At 48.2% G+C, this 21,229-nt stretch overlaps 1 protein-coding gene across 1 annotated transcript in view; it reads right to left on the reverse strand.

Annotated features, from left to right (window-relative positions):
• The window catches only part of CCKAR (cholecystokinin A receptor), a 109,359-nt gene extending 89,577 nt beyond the window's left edge, over positions 1–19,782 (reverse strand). Inside the window, exons 1-2 of the mRNA XM_063922157.1 lie at positions 19,531–19,782; positions 18,151–18,402 (exon numbers count right to left, since the gene is read on the reverse strand). Coding sequence (XP_063778227.1) covers positions 18,151–18,402; positions 19,531–19,654 — 376 coding nt within the window. The 5' untranslated portion in view covers positions 19,655–19,782. The remainder of the gene's footprint in view (positions 1–18,150; positions 18,403–19,530) is intronic.
• Positions 19,783–21,229: the final 1,447 nt, after the last annotated feature.

Below are 21,229 nucleotides of genomic sequence, written 5' to 3' on the forward strand. Positions count from 1 at the left end.
AGTCTGTGGCTCAACCACTGGGTTCCGACACCACAGCGTATTATTGCTGAAAGGGGGTTACAATACAAATAATACAATACAATATAACAGAGTAAATGGCTACAGTCAATGTTACATACGTGAGGGGATTCGCCGCGCTACCCAGTCTGGTCCTCCGTCATCTGATAGATAACGTTGTGAGTCTTGTGTCTGACCAGGCCTGCTGCAGGCTCTCTTTATACAATTCATCCAAAACTTAACACAATGGATACTGTAATCTCATTGTCAATTGGACACAGGGATGCACATTTACAGTACAGGAGAGGTCATAGGTCGGTTTGAATAGGTAGGCGATGTCTTTAACAACTGCTCTTGTGGGTGGTCTCCTCTGGATTCCCGCCGCATACATAATGTACAGTAAATACAGTTTATATCTATATTCTGCTCCTGCACATACCTATCCGCAGGAACATGCAATCTTTCTCAAACCAACACCGGAATGTTACCCTTAAAATACCCTTCAGCTGGATACCAAACACCACCTTATAACCTTGTTCTGTCCCCTCCTATCCTGTAAAGGTGAATCCCTTTGTTCTGATACCATTTAAACTGCTATTACTTTCTGATGTGGTGCAGGGATACTATGTGTACATTGTGCACTATTTGGATTAAATATGTAATGTGTTTTGATAGCCTTCCATGCGTTCACAAACTCTACCGTAAATACCTATACCACGCGCCAATGCGCAGGACTGCGGGAGCGACCATACGCAAATTGCGAATATGTGCATGCACAGCAGAGCAAGTACGAGCACGGAGGCCATCTGTGCGTAGTTTGTACGTGATGTGTGCACTGCAATATTTTTCGACTTTGACACATCCATACCTGTGCTGCATTTTAGTTGTGCGCAGTATATAGTAGGAGGACAGTGCAGAATTTTGCTGTGACCACCAGTATATGTATATAGCAGTACGGTACAGTAGTCCACTGCTCTACCTCTGTGTCATCAAGTATACTATGCATCCATACCTGTGCTGCATTTTAGTTGTGCGCAGTATATAGTAGGAGGACAGTGCAGAATTTTGCTGACCACCAGTATATATATAGCAGTACGGTACAGTAGTCCACTGCTCTACCTCTGTGTCATCAAGTATACTATGCATCCATACCCATGCTGCATTTTAGTTGTGCGCAGTATATAGTAGGAGGACAGTGCAGATATTTGCTGACCACCAGTATATATATAGCAGTACAGTACAGTAGTCCACTGCTCTACCTCTGTGTCGTCAAGTATACTATGCATCCATACCTGTGCTGCATTTTAGTTGTGCGCAGTATATAGTAGGAGGACAGTGCAGAATTTTGCCGACCACCAGTATATATATATCAGTACGGTACAGTAGTCCATTGCTCTACCTCTGTGTCGTCAAGTATACTACAAAAGTTCAGTAAAATGACCCAAAAATCAACTAGCCTATGTTCATGGCTAGTGGTTCAGATTCACAAGAGGATGGAAGCACTCATCCTCTCGCTAGAAAACTGCAGTGCCACTCCTAGATGGGCCAGGTGTTTGTGTCGGCCACTTGGGTCGCTTAGCTTAGCCATCCAGCGACCTTGGTGCACCTCTATTTCTCTTTGCATCATGTGCTGTTTGGGGACTATTTTTTGAAGTGCCATCCTGTCTGACACTGCAGTGCCACTCCTAGATGGGCCAGGTGTTTGTATCGGCCACTTGGGTCGCTGAGCTTAGTCACACAGCGACCTTGGTGCGCCTCTTTTTTTCTTTGCATCATGTGCTGTTTGGGGACTATTTTTTGAAGTGCCATCCTGTCTGACACTGCAGTGCCACTCCTAGATGGGCCAGGTGTTTGTGTCGGCCACTTGGGTCGCTTAGCTTAGTCATCCAGCGACCTTGGTGCAAATTTTAGGACTAAAAATAATATTGTGAGGTGTGAGGTGTTCAGAATAGACTGGAAATGAGTGGAAATTATGGTTATTGAGGTTAATAATACTATGGGATCAAAATGACCCCCAAATTCTATGATTTAAGCTGTTTTTGAGGGTTTTTTGTAAAAAACACCCGAATCCAAAACATACCCGAATCCGACAAAAAACTTTCAGGCAGGTTTTGCCAAAACGCGTCCGAATCCAAAACACGGCCGCGGAACCAAATCCAAAAAATTTCCTATGCACATCACTAATACACACACACGTTTCATACCCAGGATTAGAACTCATGACCTGTTATGCTGAAGGCAGACACCTTACTGATAGAGCTATTTGCTCCTGTATAGCAGATCTGCAGATTCTAACTATATGACGCTACTACTTAGATACACACTACAAAGTTCTGCTCAGTCACTCACGATGCTGATTATTTCTCTGATAATTATTTTGCAAGTGTCATATCCAGGATTAGAACCCATGACCCATTACACTGGAAGAAGGAATCTTACTAATGGAGCTACTGTATCTGCTCTTGCATAAGAAGTATGAGACTTCTAACTATATGAAGTTACTTGTAATTGTCAGAAATAACTTCATATATTTAGAATTCTCATGCTTCCTATAAATGAGCAATTGTAAAATGCGCATCTACTGTATAATAAAGAGGGTGTGATTTACAAAGTGCAGTGACTAGTGGGGGAGTTGGCTATGGAAGAGGTAGCTGCGGCTTTCAATTAACACTGAATGATGTCGCTGAACACATGGAACAGGAGGAAACGTTTCCTCCCATTGTTACGCCTCGGCGTCCAGATACGCTTTATGTGCTTAGCTTTTTATTAATATTAACTTTTATTTATACGGCAGCATCATAAAATAAAAAGTGGAGCTATTAAGGTTAGTTAGTAAACCAAAAAAGTTATAAGTTGGGCAAAACCATGCTGCACTGCAGGTGGGGCACATGTAACATGTGCAGAGAGATTTTGATTTGGGTGGGTTACTTTGTTTCTGTGCAGGGTAAATACTGGCTGCTTAATTTCTACACTGCAATTTAGATTTCAGTTTGAACACACCACACCCAAATCTAACGCTCTCTGCACATGTTCCATCTGCCCCACCTGCAGTGCACATGGTCCTAATTCAGAGCTGATTTTAGATATGAGAAAAAACGCACATCTACGATCAAAATCTTTGACATACGGCGGAATGCCCAGCACAGGGTACAGCGGTGATGCTTTTGCACCTGCCATGTACAGTAGCTCCCTGCTTACGCAGCCTAGCTGCGAAGGCAGGCGGCTACCAACCATGTTTAGGGTCGCAGTGGCTGCGTGTGACGTCACTCAGCCGCCATGGTCCGTCACAAAAACGGTCCGGACACGCCTGCGTTGTACGGACAGCACTCCTTCCCCAATGCTGCCGACACGCCCCTCCCCGCACCCTCGACTGCCTCTGCCTGTCAATCAGGCAGACAGAGGCGATCGCACAAGTGAGAGGCCGTTGCATCTCACCGTGTGCGCACTCGCAGTGCGGCTTCTGCGAGTACACACACTTCACCGGACATCAGACTGCGAATGCTGCTGCTAAAGCGTTCCAGTCTGAATTAGGCCATGTTTTTGCCCAATTGCTAACTTTTTTGGTTTGCTAACAACCCTGAATAAGGCCCAGGATTACAGAAATATTGCAAAAAGAGGAGGATTACCATCATACAAATAAACCAAAGATGCAGATTTATATTTTGAATGTAAATCTATAGGTAGCCGTAAGTGCATAAACCATTTCGACATCACATTGGCATGCTACAGTATTGTCTATCCCTGCAGTTCTGTTTTAGTATTACTAATACAGTGCTTACAAATACAGAAAAGGACCTCGCCAATAGCTGCATTGTGCATTTTTAGTGGGAAATTATTAACAGTTAATAATACATAAGGTTGTACTTTGATGTGTATGAATGAGAACGGGTGCGAAGGGAAATGGCTCTCCATGTCTGCAGGCATCAGAGCAGACGTGCAGCACCTTCCATTAATGTGCTCACACCACCAGTCTAATCAAACACAATTTTCCACACAAATAAAACCATATGCCTACAAGCAGAACGTGGTGTGACATGCCGGCTCTCGACACATCCTGCGAAAACTGTGATCTTCCTAAAAACCAAACATGCTTTGGTGACTTGCTCATATAAGTCAGACACCGCCAAGTTTCTTATCCTAATGTTTTCAACTTATATTTTTGAATGCAACCAAGAAGAAATAAACATTGGGGGGAATGTAATAGGGTGTCAGAATCAGACAGTGAGAGATTTTGGGAGATTTCTCCTGTTTTTTTTTAAAGTGGCAATCATTCACATGGTAAAACCAGGTTGATTTTGCCATGTAAATGATTGCAACTTTAAAAAAACCAGGAAAAATCTCCCCAGATCTCTCACTTTCTGATTCTCACACTCTATTCTATTCCCCCCCCAATATCTTTAATTGCCAAATGATACCTGCCTATCTTTCACACCTGCCTTGCGGTATGAAAAGCAGAGGTACAGTACACATATCTTTGACTAGGTGATTCATCACGCCCTATGGGCTCTCTTCACACCGTTGTAAGGGGCTACGCCCAGGGCCGGCGCCACCATTAGGCAGCTTTAGGCAGCTGCCTATGGGCGCCTGCCACTGGAGGGCGGTATGATCCTGCTAAAACAACTTTTTTGTCCAAACAGCTGCATCTGTTGTTTGACTAGGGGATCGGAGGAGGCGGCGGTGGTTACGGCGGACCCGCGTATGCTGCAGCGTTTGCGGGAGTGACAGGCTCGGGGGATGCCTGGGTATACTTTCTCTTGACAGAGAGAGACACTGGTGAGTGGAGGAGGCGGCGGAGCCGAGCGTGCTGCTGCGGCTGATGTGTGCGGAAGTGACGGGTTCAGGGGCTGCTTGCCTGGACGGAGACGGCGGCGGAGCAGGGTATGCTATTGCTGTGTGGGGAAGTGATGGGTTCGGGGGGGCGCAGCTTCTCTGGACGGGAGCAGAGGTACAGTGGTGGATCAGCAGCCTGAATCCTGGAGGTCAGGACACTGCGCCCTGCTGCCCTCTCCCTGCTGTGCCATATTAACTGGATGCGGAAGACCCTGTGTCACAACAAGGCTGGTAGTGGACAGAGTGCGGACAGGAGCAAAGCTGTGTTTGTATATGTGTAGGCTGTACAGTATATGTGTGTCTATGTGCAATGCATGCTGTATGTGTGTGTATCTATACCTTGTGTATACTGTATGTGTGTGTACATGTTCAATGCATGTTGTATGTGTGTATATATACTGTAAATATGCATACTGTATGTGTGTGATATGCGTGTGTGTATATATGTGCAATGCATTCTGTATTCATAGGTGTGCCATGGGGGGTGCCTGGTGCGCACAGGCACCCCACACACACGCGCCTGCTGCTGCAGTATCAGAGTGCAGAATGCCGATTCCTGTGTCGTCCTCTCCCCCTGCTGCACCGCTGCACCCGGTCAGGAACGTCTTACTATGCTTAGCAGCCATGGAGATACAGAACAGCTGGCAGCATTTGAAATGTGGCACTGGCCGCGAGCCAATTGGAGGCCACAGACCAGCAGCCAATCAGGAGCGGCAGCTTCTGATTGGCTGCCAGAACGTGAGCTCGGGCGCTACATTTGAAATGCTGTCAGCGCTCATCGCTGACAAGTGCGCATACAGGGAGGTTTCAGTAGTTGTAAGTTTCCCCTGAAACTTCAGAGAGACGCGATCGCATATCCATGGTGGTCCAGAAGGGGGGCACATGTTGTGCTCCGCAGAGTATGAGGCCGAGCTGTACTGAGGAAAACAGCATATCCTCACAGCCATGCCATGCAGCTCCTTCCCTCCAGAGTACCGTACAGCAAGTGCAAGCACACATTCTTGTGTGTGATGAATTGCACGCTGCCCAAGATTCGCATACAGGCCTGCTAGATCTCGACTCCCTCACTCTACTACAGAAAAAAAAGAGTGAGAAACATGTCAAAATGAAAGTGACAGGATGAGAAAGAAAAGTAATAGGCCCTACACACTCGGCGATGTGCCGCCGAGCTGCCCGAACGCCGATACGGGCGACCCGGCGGCGGGGGGGCAGTGACAGGGGGAGTGAAGTTTCTTCACGTCACCCGGCTCCGTAGACGTGCAGGCAAATATGAACGATCTCGTCCATATTGGCCTGCATGCACAGCCGACATGGCCCCAGCGATGAATGAGCGCGAGGCCGCGCATCGTTCATCGCTGGTGCCTCCACACTGCACGATATGAACGTTATCTCGTTCATTAATGAACAAGATCGTTCATATCGTGCAGTGATATCGGCATGTGTGTAGGGCCCATAACAGACAGTGGGGTATATGCAATTGCGGTCGAATTCGCGGCAATTTTCGCCGTTTTTTAATTCGACTCAATTCGACAGGTGAATCCCGGAAGGTGGCTTCCAGAATTCACCATATTCAATGAAAAACGGATTCGCCAGAGTCGCGGGCGAAAATCGGCCGATTTGGCGGATTTTGCAGCGATTTTAAAAAACGGTAAAAAAACGTGAAAAACACGAAAAAAAAATGGCGTGGGGTCCCCCCTCCAAAGCATAAAACCAGCCTCGGGCTCATCGAGCTGGTCCTGGTTCTAAAAATGCAGGGGAAAAATTGGCCAGGGATCCCCCGTATTTTTAAAACCAGCACCGGGCTCTGCGCCTGGTGCTGGTGCCAAAAATACGGGGGACAAAAAGAGTAGGGGTCCCCCGTATTTTTAACACCAGCATCGGGCTCCACTAGCTGGACAGATAATGCCACAGCCGGGGGTCACTTTTATGCCGTGCCCTGCGGCCGTGGCATTAAATATCCAACTAGTCACCCCTGGCCGGGGTACCCTGGGGGAGTGGGGACCCCTTCAATCAAGGGGTCCCCCCCCCCAGCCACCCAAGGGCCAGGGGTGAAGCCCGAGGCTGTCCCCCCCCATCCAATGGGCTGCGGATGGGGGGGCTGATAGCCTTTTGTGATAATAAAAAGATATTGTTTTTTCCAGCAGTACTACAAGTCCCAGCAAGCCTCCCCCGCAAGCTGGTACTTGGAGAACCACAAGTACCAGCATGCGGGAGAAAAACGGGTCCGCTGGTACCTGTAGTACTACTGGGAAAAAAATACCCAAATAAAAACAGGACACACACACCTTGATAGTAAAACTTTATTACACACTACCGACACACACATACTTACCTATGTTGACACGCCGACTGCCACGGTCTCCGACGATCCGAGGGTACCTGTGAAAAAATTATACTCACCTTCCAGCGTCCAGAGATAAATCCACGTCCAGAGAGTAAAATCCACGTACTTGTTTAAAAAAAAAAAAACGCAAAAACCCGCTCCATACCGGACTAGAAAGGGGTCCAATGCTTTCACATCAGACCCCTTTCTCCCGAATGCCGGGACATCACGTGACTCCTGTCACTGACGTCCCTTCAGCCAATCAGGAAGCGCTACTTCCGTGGCGCTCACCTGATTGGCTGTGCGCTGTCTGTACTGTGACAGCGCATCGCAAAGCCGCTCCATTACTTTCAATGGTGGGAACTTTGCGGGTAGCGGTGGGGTCACCCGCCGGTCAGCCGCTGACCGGCGGGTGACCTCACCGCTAGCCGCTAAGTTCCCACCATTGAATATAATGGAGGGAGCTGTGCGATGCGCTGTCACAGTACAGACAGCGCTCAGCCAATCAGGTGAGCGCAACGAAGTTGCGCTTCCTGATTGGCTTAGAGACCTTTCTGTGACAGCTGTCACTGACAGGTCTCATTCGTGGAAAGGTGTCCCATGTGTCAGCATGGGACCCCTTTCAGTCCGGCATGGAGCGGGTGTTCGGTTTGTTTTTTTGCCAAGTACGTGGATTTATCTCTGGACCATGGCTGAGGTGAGTATATTGATCTTTTCTTTTCAGGTATCCGTGGATTCTACATGGAGAAGAGGACCGATGTCGGCGTGTGAACATAGGTAAGTATGTGTGTGTCGACGTATGAAATAAAGTTTTACTGTCGACGGTGTGTGTGTCCTGTTTTTATTTGGGTATTTTTTCCCCAGTAGTACTACAGGTACCAGCGGGCCCGTTTTTCTCCCGCATGCTGGTACTTGTGGTTCTCCAAGTACCAGCTTGCGGGGGAGGCTTGCTGGGACTTGTAGTACTACTGGAAAAAACAATATCTTTTTATTATCACAAAAGGCTATCAGCCCCCCCATCCGCAGCCCATTGGATGGGGGGGACAGCCTCGGGCTTCACCCCTGGCCCTTGGGTGGCTGGGGGGGGGACCCCTTGATTGAAGGGGTCCCCACTCCCCCAGGGTACCCCGGCCAGGGGTGACTAGTTGGATATTTAATGCCACGGCCGCAGGGCACGGCATAAAAGTGACCCCCGGCTGTGGCATTATCTGTCCAGCTAGTGGAGCCCGATGCTGGTGTTAAAAATACGGGGGACCCCTACTCTTTTTGTCCCCCGTATTTTTGGCACCAGCACCAGGCGCAGAGCCCGGTGCTGGTTTTAAAAATACGGGGGATCCCCTGTCAATTTTTCCCCCGCATTTTTAGAACCAGGACCAGCTCGAAGAGCCCGAGGCTGGTTATGCTTTGGAGGGGGGACCCCACGCCATTTTTTTTTATGATTTCACCGTTCCAGCATAAAAAAAAAAAATAATAATAATATTTTAAAAAATATATAAATAATATTTGTGCCTCCAAAAAAAAAAAAAAAAGTACCTAATCCCTTCTAATATAAACAGATCTGCTATTCCCCCAAAAAAAAACACAAAAAAAAACATGTTTAAAATTTTTTTATTTGTTTTCACCCTCCAAAGTGTGGCGGATTGAAAATGACGAATTTGCTGTCTAAAAGCACTGCTGTCGAATTTCCAAACTTGAATTGAATATGCTTTGGTCGAATTGCAGCACTTGTATCATTGCAGAAAAGTCGAATTTGCAAAAATTCGAATTTCAAAAAGTAGAATTTTGAAAGTCCGTTTTTTGGTCGGAAAGCACTGAATTGCATAGGCGATTTTTTTTTTTGGTCGAAAATGACCCGAAATTCGACAATTTCGGGAATTCGACCGCAATTGCATATACCCCAGTAAGTTAATAGTATATAGTGAGTAAAGTGGGGTTTAGAAAACAGAGGGAGTGAGACACACAGAGGTGGGAGGCTGAGAGGCACAGAGTGAAAGGGGGGCAGACTGAGAGACACAACGGTGAGAGGCACAGACTGAAGGGGGAGCAGTTGAGAGACCTAGAGTAAGTGTGGGTGTTAAGCCAAGAGGCAGATAGTGTAGGGGGCAAGCTGAGAAACAGCGAAGAGTAGGAGGCTGAGAGGCACAGAGTGAAGGGGGATGGTGAAAGATGCAGACGGGAGGTGATGGCGTGGCAGGGAGATGCAGAGCGGGATATGATGGTGTGGCTGAGAGACAGGGAGGTGATTATGGTGTGGCTGAGACAACTCAGCTGAGATGATGGTGTGCAGAGAAACAACTCGGAGGAGATGATGGTGTGCAGAGAGACAACTCGGCTGAGATGATGTGGCCGAGATGATGGTGTGGCCGAGAGACAACTCGGAGGAGATGATGGTGTGCAGAGAGATGCAGGGAGGAGATGATGATGGGGCTGTGAGATGCAGGCAGGAGATGGGGTGGCTGAGAAACTCAGAGGACAGGAGGTGACATGAGTCTGGCTGAACCTCTGTTGTATGTTGACATTGGTTCTATTCCTACACAAACAGGCATCTTCTGGACCATGTATTATCCTACATGATAGTGAATACTGACTGAAGACGCCGTCTGCCCAGGGAGAACACATTTCTTCAGAGGTTCCTTGTTGTGAGAAACCACCAAATGGGTAAGCTGCATTTGGAATGGGAAGGAATGACATTAGGTGGCACTAGACACGCCCCTCCGATGGTGCACCCCCTAATAAAATGTGCTGCGCACGCCTATGGCTGTGTGTGTGTTATTACTAATGAGATAGTGCCTATCTATAATATAAAACAACAGTCTGTGGTACTGTATTATACCTTATCTGTTTTTGGGACTGGGTTCATATTAACATTTCATTTACGTAATACTGTATAAATCATAAGTTTTTCTTTTTGTGCTATGTGCCGCTTCAGGAAGATCAGAATCAGACTACACAGCTTCTATATCACACCTCACACTTCACGTGTTTAGTAGAATTCACTTTCAGAAATATTGATGGAGGGGGGGGGGGGGGGAGCAGTGGGATGAAATTTTGCCTAGGGCGCCGAGAAACCTTGCACCGGCCCTGGCTACGCCCCCTTAACCCTTGCACGCACTTGTGGTGTGCAATATTTTTATTATATGGAGTATTACCTCCAATCATAATTGTGTGAGTGGTTAAATATTGTACGGACAAAGGGCGTGTGATGGTTAACGGGTTGAAGCCCCTTGCAACGGCATGAAGAGCGCACGCAGGGCCTGATGAATCACCTAGTAGGTGCTGTGGTTGGGGGAGTGGCGGGTGCGGGGGAGACGCAGATGGGGACCAGGGGGTGCAGCGGGTGGGGGAGGGGCGGTTGCAGAGGTGCCGCGGGTGGGGGGAGGGGCTGGTGAGGTGGTGCCGTGGGTGGGGGAGGGGCTGATGCATGGGTGCAGCGGGTGTGGGAGGAGCGGTTGCGAGGGTGCCGCGGGTGGGAGAGGGGCGGGTGCGGGGGTGCTGCGGGTGGGGGAGGGGTTCCAGAGCCACTGCAGGTTGTGGAGGGGGTGCAGCGGATGGGGCCCGGAGGTACTGCGAGTGGGGAAGGGGCGGGTAATGCTTCTCCTCCTGGAAGCACCTAAGCTACTGTCCTCCCTTTTGCAGTGGTTCTCCCGGAGACTCGCACAGCAGCCAAGCAGCCAGTCCCTATTATTAGCGCCAGTGTCCCAAAGCTCCGCATTACAGGGAAGAAGATGCACTCAATAAACTACAGCCCCCAGCAGGCCTTAGCGCCGGAATTCTTCGGCGCTAAGGGCTGCTGGGAGCTGTAGTTTATTTAGTGCGTCTACTTCCCTGTAATGCGGCGCGTTGGGACACTGGCGCTAACAATAGTGACTGGCTGGCAGAACTGACTGACTAGCTGAATCAATGTAAAAGATGAGAGTGCTGTGCAGTGTCAGTGACACTGCACACCCACTGCACTGCACAGCACTGTCACCTTTTACATTGATTCAGCGTCCAGACATTACCCTCCGCAATATCACCCACTCTATCCATTACATTAGCCATCTTGGGGCTTCCAGGCTGGCAGAGTCAGGGCCTCTGGATGGTGCTGTGTTGCAGAGTCAGGGCCTCTGGATATCTGGGCGCGACTGCGGCGGGGAGGCACTTCTGTGACATCACGCGCAGAGGAGGCATCAGGGCTCAGAGAGTATGTGGCGCAGGGAGGGCTATGAAAGCCTTCCGCTGCGCCGCTGTCATACCCATCTATGCTGGTGGCAGCAGCAGCTTTTGTTGCACCTGCGCCGTGGCTACGGAGTGGGGATTGTTGATGCTGGAGGGGGCAGGCGGACTGGCAGCAGGACATAGGACGCTGCAGTAAAAGGATTTTTTTCCCCTATCTACAGCGCAGAGACTTGCTGCAGATGCAGGGCCATACCCTCCATCTGTACCTTTTTGGCAGGTGCAGTACCTTTTTTTTGTAGTCTGTACCGATTTCTGGCTCTTCAAACTTCCATTGAAAGTATAGGAAAAGGGGCGTGGCCACACAACTGTACCCGTGGCCATGCACCCTTTTCGCATTTGTAACGATTTTTATGTGTAAATTGTTGGAGGGTATGTTGCTGCACATGCAGTGGGCCTATTTTGGGGTGTGGGCCTGGAGCTGCAGCTCCATCAGCCCCATTGTTAATCCTGCTCTGGGAACACACAGCAGCCAAGGGGCAGAGCCTCCCATTGGATGTAACCTGTGTGGGAGGGCATTTCTCGCCCAATCAGCTATGGGCTGGGTGTGATAGACCTGCTGCTAACCCAATGAAAGCTCCTAGCCATGCCCAGCGTTATACACACAGGCACAGAGTCACAGATCTGGGCTATTATATAGGAGATGATGCTAAGGTACACTTGACAGTTTTATTTTTGTCTCCCCATCCGGGAGTGTTACAAGAGAGGAGATGCACTGGGAGCAAAGCAGGTCAAATGGTGTCATTATGGCCATGCCTCCTGTGGTGCAATTTCCGTGACCCACACAGAGCGTAACCTGTGCTTAGCGCAGCGAGGCACCTTTGCCCGAAGCATGGCGAGAGAAGCGACGTGGTACACTAATGGGACTTGTTTGTGGCAGAAAAGTGACAACCCCCCCCCCCCCCCCCCCCAAAAAAAATGGAGTCTACCCTTTTTTGTGTCGACCATTTACATGCTGACTTTTTGACCCTACTGTCAACCTATTCTGTGTTGACCTTTTGACCATGTTGACCTAATGCATGTCTATCTTTAGTGGTAGACCTATAGGCCCTCATTCCTAGTTGTTCGCTCGTTATTTTTCTTCGCATCGGTGCGATTTTCCGCTAACTGCGCATGCGCAATGTTCGCACTGCGGCTGCGTCAAGTAAATTTGCTAAGAAGTTTGGTATTTTACTCACGGCATTACGAGGTTTTTTCTTCGTTCTGGTGATCGTTGTGTGATTGACAGGAAGTGGGTGTTTCTGGGCGGAAACTGGCCGTTTTATGGGTGTGTGTGAAAAAACGCTGCGGTTTCTGGGAAAAACGCGGGAGTGGCTGGAGAAACGGGGGAGTGTCTGGGCGAACGCTGGGTGTGTTTGTGACGTCAAACCAGGAACGACAAGCACTGAACTGATCGCACTGGAAGAGTAAGTCTCGAGCTACTCAGAAACTGCAAAGAAAAATCTTTTCGCAATATTGCGAATACTTCGTTCGCAATTCTGCTAAGCTAAGATTCACTCCCAGAGGGCGGCGGCTTAGCGTGTGCACTGCTGCGAAAAGCGGCTAGCGAGCGAACAACTCGAAATGAAGGCCATTGACTGTAGACCTTTTTAGTGTAGATCTATTAATCCACACTCAATAGTATTGCCACTGCCCAGTTCCCGCCCGAAATGCCCTATTTTATGCAAAGACAGATCTGCCCAAGTTATGTGTAACTTAGAATAGTATGGACATAAGCAAAATTGCAGAAATTTGCTTTGGCATATGCTCTATATGCACAAACCTCCGTCATTTGCAACTGTGGTAAGAGATACAACGGAATCAGCCCCTGGTACTGTACCCTCTTCAGTTACTGCTGTCTCAGGTTTGCATAATTACATCAACTGTACCTACCTCAGAATACAAGTATTATTTTTGGGAAAGAGAATACATATATTATACTTGCCAAATCTCCCTGAATGTAAGGGAGACTCCCTGAAATAGTAACAATCTCCTTGACTCCCTGAAGAGTCTAGAAATCTCCCTGATTACACCTTACCCCCATTATGTTGCTTTTATATACTTGGAAAATAAACGAATCCGAGATAAATACATTCAGTTTGGATCATCAGTGCCATTTCCTGTATATAAGCACAGGTATGGGACTCTGGGTCGACACCCATTAGGTCGACACCCATAGGTCGACAGTGGCTAGGTCGACATTAGAAATAGGTCACACGGCCATCAGGTCGACATGAACAAGATCGACATGAAAAAAAGATCGACATGAGGTTTTTTTTTTTGGTGTCATTTTCTCCGTTAAGGGGACCCCAATTAGTGCACCACGTCCCCTTACATGGCAAGTGAAGCAGGCAAGGTGCCTCACTCTGCTGCCGATGCGCTCGGCACAAGTTACCCAATCATAGTCCACGTGGATCGTAAAGTATGAAAAAGTCCCCCAAAAAATGTGAAAAACGGATGTTGACCTGCATGTCGACCATGTTCATGTCGACCTAATGGCCATGTTGACCTATTTCTAGTGTCTACCTAGACACTGTCGACCAATGGGTGTCGACCTAATTGGTGTCGACCCAGAGTCCAGATACCATAAGCACAATGGTCCTATTTTAGCAAAACTGCAACTGGCTGCGATTGCATGCTGGGGGCCGCCCGGGTCGCAGCGGCCCGAACCCACCCCTGTTTCCCATGCCACGCCCGCCCTCTCAACGATGCATCACCGCCCCCCCGCAACGCAGCAAGTCGCCGCTTGGTCAATCAGGCAGAGGCATTTGCATAAGTGAGATTCGACGGCATTTCCCTGGCCCGCACACGTGCAGTGCAGTTCCTGTGCGTGCGCACTGTGGGAGCAGGCGGGGACATGCGTCTGATGCTGAATACTCCCCAATGATCCCTATGGCTAAATGCTTTTTCAAGTAAGACTTCTTGTGGCCACTTATATGTAACCACTTTTAACACCGTGCTCATACAGTAGGTGTTGCTTTCACCATTTCCCTGTGTGTTTTTTTTATTAAGTGGCAAACATTAACATGGCAAAATCAATCTGGGTTTGCCATGTAGATGATTGCCACTTTAAAAAAGCTGGAAAACTCTCACAAAATCTCTCACTTTCTGATTATCACACCGTATTACATTGTCCCCATCTCTCAGAAATGCTATTTTCAAAAGTAGGCAAGCATGAGCTATAGATATGTACTATATATATATATATATATATATATATATATATACACATACATATATATGTGTGTGTGTGTGTGTGTGTGTGTGTGTGTGTGTGTGTGTGTGTGTGTGTGTGTGTGTGTTATTCTCTGCAAACTTATTTTTGATAAATATGCCCTTTCATCTGCATAAGTAAATGATTGAGCAGTGTGTGACACATTACCCAACAAAAACAAAATCCTCTGCCAGCGGCAGCAATATAAAAGGTGCCCGGTCGTAGCGGAAAGCAGTCTGAGGCTGGTCAGTACAGAGCTGTCATAGGTAGGTGGCTGAAATATACAGTATACTCCCCCTTCCAGACAATGCTGCTCTGACATTTGCTGGGGCTGTGGAGGCCAATCTAATGAAATAGATTTGAGAGACAACTTTCCCACATCAGTGACTATAATATGACTGGGGTGTATTAAATAAATGAAGCCAACATATGATTTCAAATAAAACCTGATTGAAAAACTCCACAGCCCTTCACCACTTTTTTTTCCATCAAATTACATCTTCTTTCTTTGTTCTTGATCCTACATAATCCAGGGGGAAATTCTTGTATATTTGTAATCCAAACCCATAAAAGCAGCTGCTCCCGTGCTCCTGATTCTGGTCCTGAGTTGCACACTAGGGATCAGATGTGGTCGGAGTTGCTATCACTTCCTTGGAAGCAGTAGTGATAGCGCTGTATGGTGATGCAGGAGGCGTCTATTACATGCAGACGCCTCCTGCTGCAGAAGTGATCCGACCTGTGTCCTACGATGCAGCATCGGATCACTAAGAGATCATTGGGCGGCTTGTGGTACCTATGGAGCCATGCAAGCCACCCGTCGCAAAGGCCAGGAAATCTCCCTCCTATCAGAGATCCCTGACCTCTTTCCTCCCCTGCAGCAGCGAAACGCCTCTGTTTTGGGTAACAGAGCCCATTTCCGCCCCCTCCCCACCTTCCAAATGGCAGCAGACTCTCAATCAATGGCAGTCTGCTGCAGTCCTGCTTCCGATGTTGCAGGACCCTTTGTGCACACGCAGAATGGGTCCTATGCATTCACAAAGTACCAAACATTGGTACTTTGCACATAAAGTAGCAGCAGCATTCGGGCCTAATTAACCCCCACTCTGTCAATGTTGGAAGCAATTGAGTATTTATTTATTTATTTACTACACATGCGTTTTTTTACTACACAAGTCGCACCATGCATGCGTCCCATTTGTGTTCGTGCAGAGTCACAATAGTGAATTTAGTTGAACACACAAGTGGCTATGTACACAGATACTTACTTGCTCACATAGGAGGCTATACTCAGATGGAAAATCTGCACTTGTCATAGGGCTGGGTAAAGTTTCGATGGTGCGACTTATGGTTGCGTCTAAAGATGCACCTAGCTGGCTCGAGACACTCAAAGTGGGAGTCCAAGTCCTTGCACTTTCACACACACACTTGTACACCAGGGGAAGAGCTCTTACTAGCATTAGCATACAGTCACAGGTGCACGCTTGTATACCAGGGGAAAAGCTCTTACTAGCATTAGCATACAGTCACAGGTGCACGCTTGTATACCAGGGGAAAAGCTCTTACTAGCATTAGCATATAGTCATAGACGTACACTTGTACACCAGGGGAAGTGCTCTTACTAGCATTAGCATACAGTCACAGGCACACGCTTGTACACCAGGGGAAACGCTCTTACCAGCATTAGCATACAGTTGGAGGCACACCAGTGGTGCAAGTGTGTGGGTACGGGTGGGTACGGCGTACCCTTAAGAATTTAGCCGTTGGTACGCCGTACCCACACCGACTTGCCGCCACTCCCCGTCCCTCCCTCCCTCTGCTGCTCACCGCCGCCGATGTGAGGGGAGTAGAGCGCAGTCTGCGCCTTTCCTGCCCCTCTGTATCTTTGTTCAATTCAGCGCCGCCCGTGAGCCAATCAGAGCTCGCGGTCCGGCAGCCAAGGCTGCCGGACCGCGAGCTTTGATTGGCTCACGGATCGGCGCTGAATTGAACTGAGACACCTGCACCTGCCGCCCGCTGGAGACTGAGGGGAAGGAGAGGTGCAGGCTGCGCTCTCCTCCCCTCACACAGACACACACAGGAGAGGAGCAGCAGCAGCGGTGAGCAGGAGGGGAGAGGGGGCTACATGTATACCTGGCACTTGGGCATATCTGGCGCTGGGGGGGCATGTATTCCTGGCACTGGGAGCATATCTGGCACTGGGGGGCATGTGTACCTGGCACTTGGGGCATATCTGGCACTGGGGAGACATGTATACCTGGCACTTGGGGTATATCTGGCACTGGGGGGACATGTGTACCTGGCACTTGGGGCATATCTGGCACTGGGGGGACATGTGTACCTGGCACTTGGGGCATATCTGGCACTGGGGAGACATGTATACCTGGCACTTGGGGTATATCTGGCACTGGGGGGACATGTGTACCTGGCACTTGGGGTATATCTGGCACTGGGCGGACATGTGTACCTGGCACTGGGGGCATATCTGGCACTGGGGGGACATGTGTACCTGGCACTGGGGGTATATCTGACACTGGGGGGACATGTATATCTTACTAGCATTAGCATATAGTCATAGGCGTACACTTGTATGCCAGGGGAAGAGCTCTTACTAGCATTAGTATACAGTCACAGACGCTAAACACACCTACAGCTGCCACAGGTAATACAAACAGTTCTGATTTCTCTGATTTTTTAATGGTTAATATAGACCATAAATGAGACTAAACAGAGCAGTGATTCAGGAGAAAGTAAAAACCAAGGTGCACTTCTAGGTTGCAGAAGAGTCCCGAGAGAGGAGAGTATACAAACACCTTGCTTGTGCTATGTATGACCATCCTACCACGCTAAAGTGAAACCACGGCGTTCTGTAAATGACGTTCTCTCCCATCTATTAGTACAGCAACATGGTCAGTAGTCTATTGTTTGTCTATTTTATGAAATAGGATTACAATGTCTGTGGAACTAATACTGGTAACTGAATATTATTGTATGAAATGTTGGTCTGGATCCTATATAGGATTGCTATGCAGATGTAACAAAACATGATTTCCTGCATGAATGAGCATAATGCAATATGATCACAACCTAATCCAATAGTAACATACCCTTCACAGAAATGTCCTATGGAGTTAATCGCTTTTAAAGCATGTAATTACATTTATTCATTTCTAGTTTGCTATTATTATTATTATTATTATTATTATTATTATGAAGATGATTACTAACCACTGTTATGCTCTCATGACTATACTTGATAACAGGTAGGGAGGAAGACCAGCACATTTTACAGTTAACACTACATTCCCAAGCATTTTTTTTTTATTTTAGACTGTAAGCTCTTGGGACAAGCCTTGTCTCAGTACACATGCTGTACAGAATATGTTACCAAGCTAAAAAATGAATACTCTTTAGACATAAATATCTATAGAATTACTGCTCATTGCTGTATTTGCGGCGCACTATAGTATACTGCAGCAGGGCTGACTGACAGTCCGTATAGCTAGCACATGCCTGACACTAACTTCTGCACAACTCAAGGTCTTTCCAGTTGGATCCTGGTGTGTGTTTATGGCACAGCGGACTGGTGACTTACCCATGAAATAGAAGGCAGCTCTGCAGACCGTGCTACCAAATATAAAGTCCTTCAGTAAATTGGGAATCAGGGTGAAAGGCATGCAGAAGAGACACAGCATGAGGTCACTGACCGCCAGTGACAGGAGGAAGATGTTAGTGACCGTCCTCATCCTCTTATTCCTTATGAGGACCACTATAACCAGGCTGTTCCCCAGGACCCCCAGCAGGAAGATCAATGAGTACAAAAAGATCCTCACTGCCTGGTGCAAGTCTGCAAAACAAAGGTTATTTCACAGTTCAGATGTTTTACTTTGTAGGAGTTTTAATTAACTGCGTCTACAGCTCAGGCTTCACACTAAGGGCGGTATTCAAATGATATATCACGCCCAATCTCCTTTCTAAAGTGATCCCCGTTATCGAGCATATCGCGCCCATAGTAATCAGGTTTAGCTGCGTAAATGCTTGGGCGCCCTCCGGGGGTAGCGAGCTGAAATTATTATACCACGGCCGTCAGCAGAAACAGAACGGGTGTGAAAGGGGGTGAAAAGAATTGAATACCACCCATATGTGTTATTCTTGTGTTACTATCTGTAGAGCTTACTTATAACCTGTTGCAAGGAGCTGTACAGGTCATGCAGAAACCGATCAGCAGTAATGCTATACAATAACTGGCCCATAACTAATATGACATTACATAATAAATACGTTTCACCAATTTTCCCATATACATTTTTATGTTCAACTATACTTTTTAGATTAAATAACTACATTTGAATTATGGGGTACAAAAGCCCTAGGAGCACAGCTGTGCGTTATACAGCGTCTTTTTTGCCTTTAATATACTGTATAAAATCATGATTAAGCCTCTGTCTCCAGCTGTGGAACTGCAAGTCTCAGCAGGCTCAGTCTTGCATTTGTCCACAATCACTGGAGAATTGCCATCTCCAGCTGTGGAACTGCAAGTCTCAGCAGGCTCAGTCTGGCTACTGTCCACAATCACTGGGGAACTACGAGTCTCAGCATGCTCATTCTTGGACTTGTCCACAGTGACTGGGGAACTGCAAGTCTCAGCATGCTCGTTCCTGAACATGTCCACAATCACCGGAGAATAGCCACCTCCAGCTGTGGAACTGCAAGTCTCAGCAGACTTTCAGTCTTGCAACTGTCCACAATCACTGAAGAACGGCAAGTCTCAGCCTGCTCATTCTGGATCTTGTCCACAATGACTGGAGAACTGCAAATCTCAGCATGGTCACTTCTGGAGAAGTACAAGCCAGTTTACTTTGTCTACCATTTATCAAACAAATAATACGTTGCATCTATTTTTTCCGTTATTTCTAGTCATTTGTAGCATCGCTACATACAGTAGATGCGATATGAGCGCAGGATGAGGACGTACCTGCGCCCGGGAGAGTCGTATTGTGCGAGTAGTCCTCTAGGCATCCGATGACAGCCCCATTGTCTGCGATCTCACACAGGACCCCGCCGCTGTAACTTGTATCGTTGTCATTTACTATCTCCATGTCTGACCGGTGGGGTCTGGCAGAGGCTGTGGAAGCGCTATGCCCTGTCCATGGCTCAGACTGCTAGAGATCTGCTGTAATACTAAGCCTAGCCAGAGAGACGGCTCTGCGTGTACACACTGGCTGCATGTATCTGGGAGAGAGGTGGGCAGCCTCCAGCACACAGGCTGCTGTGCATTGTCCCACCCTCTGATATTACTGGTCAGGACCCTGTTATCCCAAGTCAGGAGAAAGCAGCACATGCCCCATGGGGTGGTCACCCGCCCCATGTACAGATAAGTGCTACTATACTACACAAATATCTCCTGGCTGAAAGATCTACAGGCTGGGGCTTATTTATAACACTCTGCACAGGTGCAAATCTGTTCTAACACTGCTGTAACCTGACAGATGGATGCTAATACTAATTGATCACTTTAAGTTAATGGGGCACTTGTGATAAGAACTTCTATCTGTCATTCCAGGAATTTAGTTATCTGCCAGTGTTTCTCCAAACACCATCCTCAAGGCACCCTAACATTCCAGGTTTTAGGAATATCTATGCATGGGAGCAGTATGATTTACCGGCGCATGGGATCCCGGCGCTCGAAATACCGACGCCGGGATCCCAGTGTGTACGAATCCAACAGGGGTGAGTAAGGAGTGTTCTCCCCTCTCCCCTAACCCTCCCTCCCCGCAGCCTAACCCTAACCTCCCCCTATAGGTGCCTAAACCTAACCCCCTGTCCCCACAGCCTAAACCTAACTCCCCCCTCCCCCGCAGCCTAACCCTCCGAGGGGGGTGCCTAACCCTAACCACCTTCCTCCCCGCAGCCTAGCCCCCCGGGACTCAGCCTAACCCCCCCCCCCCCCCCCTCCCGCACCTAAGCCTTATCTCCCTGCGGCTTACCTGATTTGCACGCGCGGTCTCTCCTCGTTCGTGATTCCAGCGCCGGGAAATTATACCCATTCTGTATGCCGGTGTAGACATTCAGTATAGGGACGGTATTCCGGCATTGGTATTCTGACTGCCGGAATACCGACAGCCGGGATCCTGACTGCTTTCCCTATGCATGAGCATAGGTAACTTAATATATAATTCAGTCAGTTTCATATAACCATCTGTGTTCAAGCATGGATATTCCTAAGACCTGGACTGTTATGGTGCCTTGAGGATCGAGTCTGGGAAACCCTGAGTTATCCACTTCAAGAGGAAACCTGCAGGCTCGGTTCCCAACCAACATCTGGCACTACTGACCACGTCCCTGCCCCACTTTCAGAGCTACTAAGAGCTACTTATGTGGCTGCTTCTTTCCCACACCAGCAAACAGGGCAGTAGAGTGCCTGGCTGGGCCCTGGTACTTTTTAGTGGGTGTGGCCTAATCACAGGAGGTGCCGCCATGCACCCTTAGAAATACAGATAAAATTATATTTTAAGCACACTGTGGCCCAACACACAGCAGTATGTACTAAGCTGAGGAGAACAGCTGCTGCTGCCAGGCCTGGGTGGGGGGGGACCTGGGCCCCCACCGGGCCCCTCCATCAGACCTGGGCCCAGGTAATTAGTAGCCTCCCCTCCTCTTGGCGCCACTGCCAG

The sequence above is a fragment of the Pseudophryne corroboree genome, chromosome 1 (assembly GCF_028390025.1).
Source record: "Pseudophryne corroboree isolate aPseCor3 chromosome 1, aPseCor3.hap2, whole genome shotgun sequence".
NCBI classification, from domain to species: domain Eukaryota; kingdom Metazoa; phylum Chordata; class Amphibia; order Anura; family Myobatrachidae; genus Pseudophryne; species Pseudophryne corroboree.